This window comes from Corylus avellana, chromosome 3 (genome assembly GCF_965113065.1).
Source record: "Corylus avellana chromosome 3, dhCorAvel1.hap1.2, whole genome shotgun sequence".
Classification (NCBI taxonomy): domain Eukaryota; kingdom Viridiplantae; phylum Streptophyta; class Magnoliopsida; order Fagales; family Betulaceae; genus Corylus; species Corylus avellana.
The window spans coordinates 8,357,335-8,366,806 of record NC_142492.1 but is presented as its reverse complement, the minus strand read 5'-3'; the positions used below and the strand labels follow the sequence as shown (position 1 = coordinate 8,366,806).

The window sequence follows — 9,472 nt, the reverse complement described above, 5'->3', positions numbered from 1 at the left end:
ATTAATTTTTCAATGCAAACTCCAGCAGAATATCTATTTCACTTTCTATTTTATTAAAATATTATTTTTAATGTTTTCTTTATTATTTTCTTTTAACAGCAGTCTTCCTCTCTCTTCACTCACCGCCCCCACAATCCCTCCCCCTTCTCTTCCTTTCCCCTAAATAATGGTCACACAGAACCACAACTGGAGTTTCCTAAGCTCTAGATTTCTAAGTCTTGACGATGTTTAATAGGAAAGAGAGAGAGAGAGATATGTATTTGGGTTTATGTAAATATTTTTTAAAGCAATGCAGGGTTGGGATAGAGAAATTGGGGGGGTCTCGTGGGTTTTTGTGTGTTTATGGGAGGTTGAGGATGCGTTGGGTTTTGGGGATTGTTCTTCTTCAGGCCAGATGGTTGTGTTCGGGATTTTCTTTCAGCTGAGAGAGAGTAAGGAATTTAAGTCAATTTTGGGGGCTGGTTTAATCTTTGATGATGTAAAGCTCTTCAAATATGTTGGGCAAAATGGTGTCAAATGTCGCATCTTTGTGTGTTGTTTTTTGCTGCTTTAAATTTGTTGGGAGGAGACTGAGGAGTTACCGTGCAGTTGAGACGAGCTTTGAGCAACCAAACGAGAGAGATGAAAGTAAAATAATAAAATAATTAGACAAAGTGCTACAGAATTTTGCTATTTACTGTAGCAGAAATTGTATTCTAGTTACTCTAGAGCTAAACTTCAACTAATCTGCTGGATATTCTTAACCGGCCGCCATGAGCATAATGGGTAAATTTTTTCCCATTATCACAATACGTGGATAAGGTTTAAAAAATTCGTGACAACATGTTATGAACCAAACATAACCTAGTACTTGTCTATGCTAGAGAGAGAGCCTAAAACATAAAAGAAACCCAAACATATATGAGTCTACATTCATTATTGACGCAAAATCTTCATCATCTGATATATATGTAGATTATATCACGATCAATAGTAATCCTTCTTTTTCTTTTTTTTAAAGGAAACATGATTTTTTAATAAAATTTGAAATCATATATATGTGTGTCTTTATTGCTATTAAAAAAAAGACAGAGATTATTTTTATAGATTGGGTTAAAAGAACTTTCTCCAATCTAATTTGAAGAAAAACTCTATCCATTCCAGTTATATAGAAGTCTATTAAATAATATTTCTTTTAACTCAATTTTCTTTATATTTGTAGGTAATACAATCGATATGGACTAATTTTGTATCTTATTTCCTTAAAGAAATGCTATTTAATAGACTTCTATATACCTTGAATTGATAGAATTTTTCTTCAAACTAGATTGGAAGAAGTTCTTTTAACCCAATCTATAAAAATAATCTATGTCCTTTTTATATAATAATAAAGACGCATATTGCTATTAAAGACGTTTAAATGTTAAATATTTTTTTTGCCCCCTATGGTTTAACAATTTTATTTTTGTCACATTGGTTTTATTTTGTATCACATGTGGTACTTTTATTTATTTATTTATTTTTTTAACATCTCCATACAAGATGGGAGATAAGAATTTGAACTAATGACCTCCGCTTTATTAAGGGTGGTCCCAGCTGATTAAGCTACTTCTTGGGGACAAGTGATACTTCAATAATGGCAAAAAACAAAGATAGTACCTCTATCTAAATTCCTTCAAAATTTAACAGAAAGACACATCAACACCTTTAAAAAATTGACACATGTTCATATACTAATTAAACATTGAAAAAAATAAATTAAAATTATTTAAAAAAAAAATTAGAAAATATAAATAAATAAATAAAAATAGAAAAGGGTGTCCGGCCACCCCCATTTTGCAAATTGGGGGTGGCCAAAAAAAAAAATTTAGGGTCGGCCATTGGGCGTGGTTTCGGCCACCCTCAAATCGGCAAGGGGAGCCACCTTTTACCTTCTTTTTTTTTTCAATAATTTTAATTTTAAAATTTTTAATTAATTAATATATAGACACATGTCGATTTTTTAAAGGTTCTGACGTAAATTTTTGCCAAATTTTAGACAAAATTTAGATGAAAGTATCATCTATATTTTTAGCCATTATCAAAGTATCATCTGAGATACAAAATAAAATCAAAAAGGTCAAAAAAAAAAAAAAAAAAAAAAAAAAAAAAGAGGTTAAACCACGTGAGAAAAAATATTTAACCCTTTAATTTAGTACTCTAATTATAAATTAAATAAACCACATTGACTAATTTTATATTTTTATTTTTATCTTTCTCTAAATAGAATTTTCATCCGAATTGGACAAAAGGAGTTTCCTTAGCCTATAAGAAAGGTGCATGCTCGAGTGAGTCTCACGCATATCCGCGGTATCTTCTGCTAAGCGGACTCGAAACACTATTATCAAATACGGTTTAATTATTGCTTTACGATTCGCAATTGAAATCCGACGTACACACGTGTACACGCGCTTTCCCCATATATAATCAGTAACTTCTCGCCGAAGCAGCAATTCATTTCTGCGATCTAAAATTGTTTTCTGTGTTTTTGGAACCCTAAATTTCACTCAAAACCCTTACTCTAAATTTCACTCAGAATCTCCCCTCGGAACTTTGGATTGCTTGGAGTTTACGATCTTCGTTGAATTTTTGCTCTCTAAATCTGTGAGTTTTGCTCAGGAGTTCTCCGTTTTTGGAACCCTAGGCCTAATTTTGTGTTTGATAATCAGGTGTTTATGTTTCTGCTTGTTATTTGTAATAGTTGTAGTTGAATTATGTGTTTTTTTTTTTGTGTGAAAACTTTGAAGGAAGATGATAGGGTTTTGATTTTGATGTTCTTTCGTTTGGTTTAGAATATTCTGTTCAGGATAAAGTCTTTAGCGCTTTGGGTTTCAGAAGGCGGCGAAGTATATGAGATTAGAATTAAAATTATTTGATTGTGTGGTAGGCGATGCTTGGTGTAGCCTTAATTTTTAGATAATCGGGAAATATGATTAATTTTTGTAAGTCGATGACTGAAAATTTCTGCTTAATTGGTGAGTTTTGCTCTGTAATTCTCCGTCTTTGAAACCCTAGCCCTAATTTTGTGTTTGATATTTGTTCTTTCTCTTTAATGTTCTTAATAATTGTATGTGAATTCTCTGTTTGCTTGGTGAGAAAACGTGGAATGAAGATGATAAAGTTTTGATTTTGATGTTCATTTTGGTTTAGTTTAGCATCGAAGATTCAATTCAGGTTAGAGATTTTGGTGCTTGGGGTTAGATAACACTAAAGAATGTGAGATTTAGAACATTGTTTTTTTATTTTTTGTTTATTTTGTGGTAGGCGATGCCTGGTTTAGCCTTAATCAGTTTTTAGATAATTGGAAAATATGCTTGATTTTTGGAAGTCCAGGACAGAAAATTTCTGCTCTCTAAATTGGTGACTTTTGCTCTGTAATTTTCCGTGTTTGAAACTCTAGCCTTAATTTGTGTTCAATAATTTTGATTTGCTATTTTATTTTTTCATGAGTGACCGACTTCCTTAATCTCTATCAGATGGCGACTAAACCTCTTACAAGCGAGGCAATTGCTATTACAGAGAAGAAAATGGACATGGCATTAGAAGACATTATCAAACTGTCTAAAAACACCAAAACTAAACCTAAGAAGCAGCGTAGGGTTCCGGTAAGAAGCTTGTTTTGTGAAAGTGTGCTTACCATTCTTGATATCATATGTCATTAAAGCTATATTGGGCATTGGGTTGTTAAGCATAATATATGAATCCCCATGCAGAGCAAAAATCAGAAATCTTCAAATAATCTTGCTCAAGATAAATCTATGAAGGTGAAGCGTTTTATGGACACAAGATCCTCACTTAGACAGGTATGCGGAATTGCTGCTAAAGTGTGTTATTTGTTTGTGTATATTTCCATAGATTGCATGTTTCGTTGTTTAATTCAAATATGGTAATCAGGGGTTCTTAGCTCAGAGAAGGTCAAATTTCCAGGGGAACCAATTTCCTCTGGCTACTGAGGTTGCAAGAAAGGCTGCAGCTGCTCCACTTCGTAATAGAGCTTTCGGTCGTAACAGGGTGGCTAATTGGAATAAAGCAAGGTATTTCTTCCTACAGTTCTATTTATTCTTCTATATAGCAATTATTAATACTGAACAGTTTGGATGAGTTTGAACCTAAATTCTAGTGGTTATAACAACCATTTACCATCTAATGGGATTGTTTAATTATGGAATTATTGCAGGTAAATCATGGTTCTTCTATAGTATTGATCACATCTGCCATGTGCTCTTGGTTAATGTTTATCAAATCGCATAATGTTGTGGAAGTCCTGCATATGATTTGTTTTCTACGGGAATCAGCCAATTTGGGAATGTTTCCAAGTGTTGACTGTTTTTATTATGCCATCCAGGATGGCATTGCCTACATCATAACCCATGTATATGTTGGGTGCAAAGTGCTTCTTAGTTTGAGTTGTGCACACCTAATATGATTGTGGATATGCGTATTTGGAAGTTGGAATTTTGTTACTTGGATTTGCTGTTGAAGTGATGGATTACAAGTGATAAACAGGGATATAACTGGAAGGAGATGGGTTAATGAATTTGTGAAATAAAGTGTGAAAAGTGGAAGTTCATGCAACTGTTATGCAAAGATCGCTATCACATTGCAAGGATAGCTATCACATGAGCACTGGACAAGTTAACTTTATGCATGTTAAGTGGCTCATTGCTTGATTGGAAAAACTTTACATGTTTTGCGGTGTCAAATGGATTTTTCTAGTTACTGTAGTGAATGCAGCAGTCTCTACATTTCGTGGTTGTGAATCTGAGTTTGGCGGTTATTGCTGTTGTATCATGACATGTATGGTTGTTCTTCCATGTTCTCCATTCTTGAGATGTGATAGGTAGTGCTGGTTGATCCAATTTGCTCTGATCCTCTAACCAAGGAGCATTTTTGGCCTCCAGACATTTTGATAATTTATCTGAATTTGGAAGATAATGCTGTGGGATGGACACACCCTTCAGTCATAGGGTCACTTGTTCGGGCGGTTTCTGCTTTCTGGAATGTTTCCGCCTTTTCTAGTCCAAATGACTCACACTTCTCTGCTTTTCTTGTCCTTTCTTGCCTGCTACCCCGGTGATTGGGTTTTCACCTGCTTTATGCCACGGGATATAACTAGAATGGATAGTTCTTGGTCTACTAAACAAGAGTTGTATGTTTCTGGTTTTGGGGTAGAGCAAATTCGTTTGCTTGAGATAACCAACTTTGGAGTTTGGGGTAGCTGAATGTCAAAGAGCATAGAGTTTTGCCCCTGTTATTAATTTTCGAAGTCCTTTAGCGGTTGGCAGCTGTGTTGGCGGTGTAGTTCTGAATCCAGATCGTGCTTTGTGATTGGAAAGAGCTTTTGCAGAATATACTGCAGATCTTCACTTCTTGAAGTCACTTTTTTTTCTGAAATGGTTTGTCTTAATTTTCTGTTAGTTGGAAATAAATAGAATCTATGATGGTAAGTCACTTGACTCTCAACCAAGTAAATGTAAATCTGACGGCGGTGGTATAATTATAATTCTGTATTGGTTTGGGGGCATCCTGAATACAGCCTATTTTCCTTGTGGGACTCGGTTCTTGAAGGTAAGTCCTGTTTAAGTCTTCAATCATTGTTTCTTTTTCTGGGTGCAGGAGTGGTGCTCCACCGGTCCAGAGGAGAGCTCCAAATGGAGACTTTGCTGCAAAGGTATTCCTTCTTATCTCCGTAGGACTTCCTCTCCTTGAGATTGATTTATATGACATCATTGAGTCGGACCAGCAAGCATTGGTAATCATAATATTTACAATTGCACTATATATGGTTTACCATTGAAGAGAAGTTTTAAATTTCTTTTCATTTCCATTTTTTGGCTATTAAATAAAATGGGAAAGAGGGGGGAAAATAATTCAAAATTTTCCTCAATGATTCACGAAAATTTTATTTTCAAAGTAGGTAAAGGTTTGGAGTAAGTTGGTAGTGCCAATATAATTACCAAAAACATTTTTTTTCCTCACTTTCTCCACATAACTAAACAAGAGGAATAATATACCTTCTATTCTTTTCTTTTTATATTCTTTACTTTCTCCCATAGAAAATAAACCAAGAGGATCTTAGTGTATGGCTTTATGAGTAGCTTCATGTTAATGAGATTCATATGTTTTGTGCAGTCACCCAGGCAGCAGCAGCAGGCAAATGCAGTGCCCAAGCCGAGGTCTCAAACGCTAGACTCTCTGTTTGCAAACATGAAGGAGCAGAGGATGAGGATCTTGTCACGCCAGAATAATGCTCCTCTGCCACGTAATGGAGGTGGCTCGAGAATTCCACCATGGGCAAGAGGCCGAGTGGGCAACTAATTCAAACTAGTGTGCCAGTTAGAATGGGTATCTCGGTGGAAGGACAAGTTCCAGTGATCATGTATATTTGTTCTGCCTGCATAACCCACCCCAGTTGATACAAGTTTGGAGTTTTAGCCGAGAGTGCCCAAAATGCAGAATCTAGGGCCTTTCTTTTTGCAAGTTCTTTTACTTCCATTTTCTACTGTATCTCAGTTTTTCAAGTTGTTTCCTTTGCACTGTCAATGTATAGTTCTTTACGGTTTGTTGATGGTAATCCATGCTATTGCACATTGATTTCGTAGCAATCGTTCTAGTTGTCTTTGACAGAAGCTACGTGATCAGTTCTTCCATATGGTCATTTTGCCTTTACTGAGATGAATAGCTTCTGAACCATAGTTTTGATTGTTTTCACAATCTTGTTTGGCAAGTCCAGTGGGTGACTGAACTTGGCTTCATTGCTTGCTTATTCCATCGGTCACTGATGTGTAGCCTGCACTGCTCATGGGTTGTAATGATAGGGTGTTATTGCAGTTCGTCAAATCATGTTCCATTTGGCAGCTAGCTATGCTATGTTGGTGACGGCAGTTTATTTTGGTAATATTACTGCTGTTACGGGTAGAATTTGAGGGTAATCAGTGTAAAGCAATTAACAATGTTTCTTTTATTTTTTGACATTAAGGTCCCCATGTAATTTTGAAAATTGAGACCCTTAATTCAAAATGAATGGTCTGGACACTGGAATTAGTCCCGGAAGTCTTAGAAAAAAGGCAAAATAATCAGTTACCTTGAGGAGTCACCTACTATCATATTATTACACGTTGTAGAGGTAGGAAACCCTAAGGTGGTGTTTGGTAAATGACTTGGCCTAGACACTGTAATTGGTGTAGATTGATGTGAAAAAAAAGTAAGAATGTTTTATATAAAAAAAGTGAAAAAGTGGTATGGAAAAGTTAAAAAATTTTGTTTTATAGTGATTTTTTTATTTGAATAATAATAAAAAGTGAATGATGTGATATAAAAAATGAAAAAGTTAAAATGTTTTGATGTTGATTTTTTTGAAAAATGGTGATAAATAGTGTCTAGGCTAACTCCAACCCCTTTACTAAACAAGGCCAAGTGCGATGGTGGTGGTTGCAATCATTTATGATGTCCAACTATTCCAACCATCCCTTTGGGTAGGCTTGAGAACTAACCCTAGGGGCGAAATTTAGCTTTAATCTATCACCATATTTGCCTTTACCAAGTGCAAATTTCATTATCCGACCTCTCATCAACAATAACCATGAAAAGAATTATTACGTAGTCCAACTTTTCTTGTACAATCATAAGTTCATACCAATGTCGAAAAAAAAAAAAAAAAAATCAGGTGAGCATTATTTATCGTCATAAAAGCTACATTTTTATTTTACAACTATTACACAGTACTAACTTGGCAATTTCAATCAACCCTTGCATACAAGGTCAACAAAATGAGTAATCGTAAAATAAAAATTTGGTAATTTAAAAGAAAAAGAAAAAGAAAAAAGAAAAAAGAAAAAAAAACCACACTAATTTCCTATAAGGAGAGAGAAAGAAGAAGAAGAAGACAAGTCGTGTTACGATTCTTATGAACCCAACCGACCATCCAAGTCTTTAAGATGAACTAGGAAACCCGGTACGTCCGAGTTGAACTCAGAAACCAGGAATATCGGAAACGAATAATTATATATATACAATCATCGTCGTTCTCACTTCTCACATATGACATCAAACTCTTTCTCTTTTTGGGTTTTTCTTGTCGATCGTTCGCCATGTTGAAACTCACGAGAGGTACCGAAGTGGAGATGCTGAGCAAGAAGGTGGCGGATGTATTCAGCGCGTGGGTTTTCGCAGAAGTCATAACCTCGACTGCGTACACGTGCACTGTCAAGTACATCGGCGCCGACGGAATTGTGGAGGAGATAGTTCCAAGAGGACTAGAGGAGCCGTGAGGCCTCTTCCTCCTCCTTTTGAGGGCGCCGCTAATTTCACCTCCGGTGATCTTGTCGAGTGCTGTCACAGCTTTTCCTGGAAAACAACAAAGATCTTGAAGGCTGTAACCGACAACATCTTCTTGGTTCGTCTCCTCGGAGTCTCCCACGTTGGATTCATCGTCCACAAATCTTTTCTTAGAGTCCGACTGCTTTGGACAGGCGCCGAGTGGTATGTTCTTGGAAAGAATTCAACTTCCATGTGCGCATGCGCAAAGGAGAATAATCCTTCTCCGATGAAGAAAGATATTGGCTTGGATGATGAAGATTCTCAGAGCTCTTCTGAATGTAATATTTCTAAGAAGGCGATGAGAGTGAAGAGTACTCTCTATCAAGATCCTCAACTACTATATTTGGAGCATTGCTGCCTACTTATCCATGGGAGTATATTGTAATCTTTTATTTATTTATTTATTTTTCTGAGCAAAAAAGCCAATACCCTCTCAAGCCCAGAGCACATTAGCTCAGTTTATCGGCTACGTTCAGTTAGAAAAGGTCATTAGATCAAATCACCGGCCTCTTCTTTTTTTGATTTGTCAAAAAATAAAATGTATTTTTTATTAATTAAGTTTGTTTATCTTATAAAAATATTTCTCATTTAAGTTTGATCGATTGTAAGCAAATTTTGAGATTTGAGATTTGAGATTTGATTACCGTACGTTTTATAGTCAACTTATTCATTGTTTTTCAATACATAATGAGTACTTAAGTAATATTGTCTTATATATATATACACTTCGATATAGTAAAGACTTCCCATCATATATTTGTACAATATGGTAGATACAATAGAATTTAAATGATACAATTTGAATAAAATGTTAAGCATGGTTTGAATCTTATATATCTTCATCAGGTTATTGGCTTTGATCAAGTTTATGTCCAAAAGAAATGCTATTGATCATGACCAAATTAATAAGCAAATTTACATGGAATTTTAAAGTGGAATGTCATTATAAATCTGCATGCATTAGACAAAGTCATATATCATCGTTATAATAAATATAGTTTTATCCTATGAACCAAATATCCCACTCATAAAATAAAACAAGCACGAAAGCAAAAATGTATATGGACCCATATTGTTATTGTAGATTATGTGATGAGAGCAAAAAATACTATCTGAGAAGGGATGATTTGGATAA

The 9,472-nt window shown here is 35.1% G+C and overlaps 1 protein-coding gene across 1 annotated transcript; it reads left to right on the top strand.

Annotated features, from left to right (window-relative positions):
• The first annotated feature begins 2,459 nt into the window (after positions 1–2,459).
• Positions 2,460–6,610, top strand: LOC132176327 (uncharacterized). Its single transcript, XM_059588502.2, has 6 exons — positions 2,460–2,622; positions 3,495–3,623; positions 3,732–3,821; positions 3,913–4,052; positions 5,635–5,689; positions 6,151–6,610. The coding sequence occupies exons 2-6, from the start codon at positions 3,495–3,497 to the stop codon at positions 6,334–6,336; spliced, it is 600 nt and encodes a 199-aa protein (XP_059444485.1). The 5' UTR covers positions 2,460–2,622; the 3' UTR covers positions 6,337–6,610.
• Positions 6,611–9,472: the final 2,862 nt, after the last annotated feature.

Coding starts and splice junctions, on each gene's coding strand:
- LOC132176327 (XM_059588502.2), top strand. CDS start 3,495: ATGGCGACTAAACCTCTTACAAGCGAGGCAATTGCTATTACAGAGAAG. Junction 3,624..3,731: donor AGAAGCAGCGTAGGGTTCCG/GTAAGAAGCTTG, acceptor ATCCCCATGCAG/AGCAAAAATCAGAAATCTTC. Junction 5,690..6,150: donor ATGGAGACTTTGCTGCAAAG/GTATTCCTTCTT, acceptor TGTTTTGTGCAG/TCACCCAGGCAGCAGCAGCA.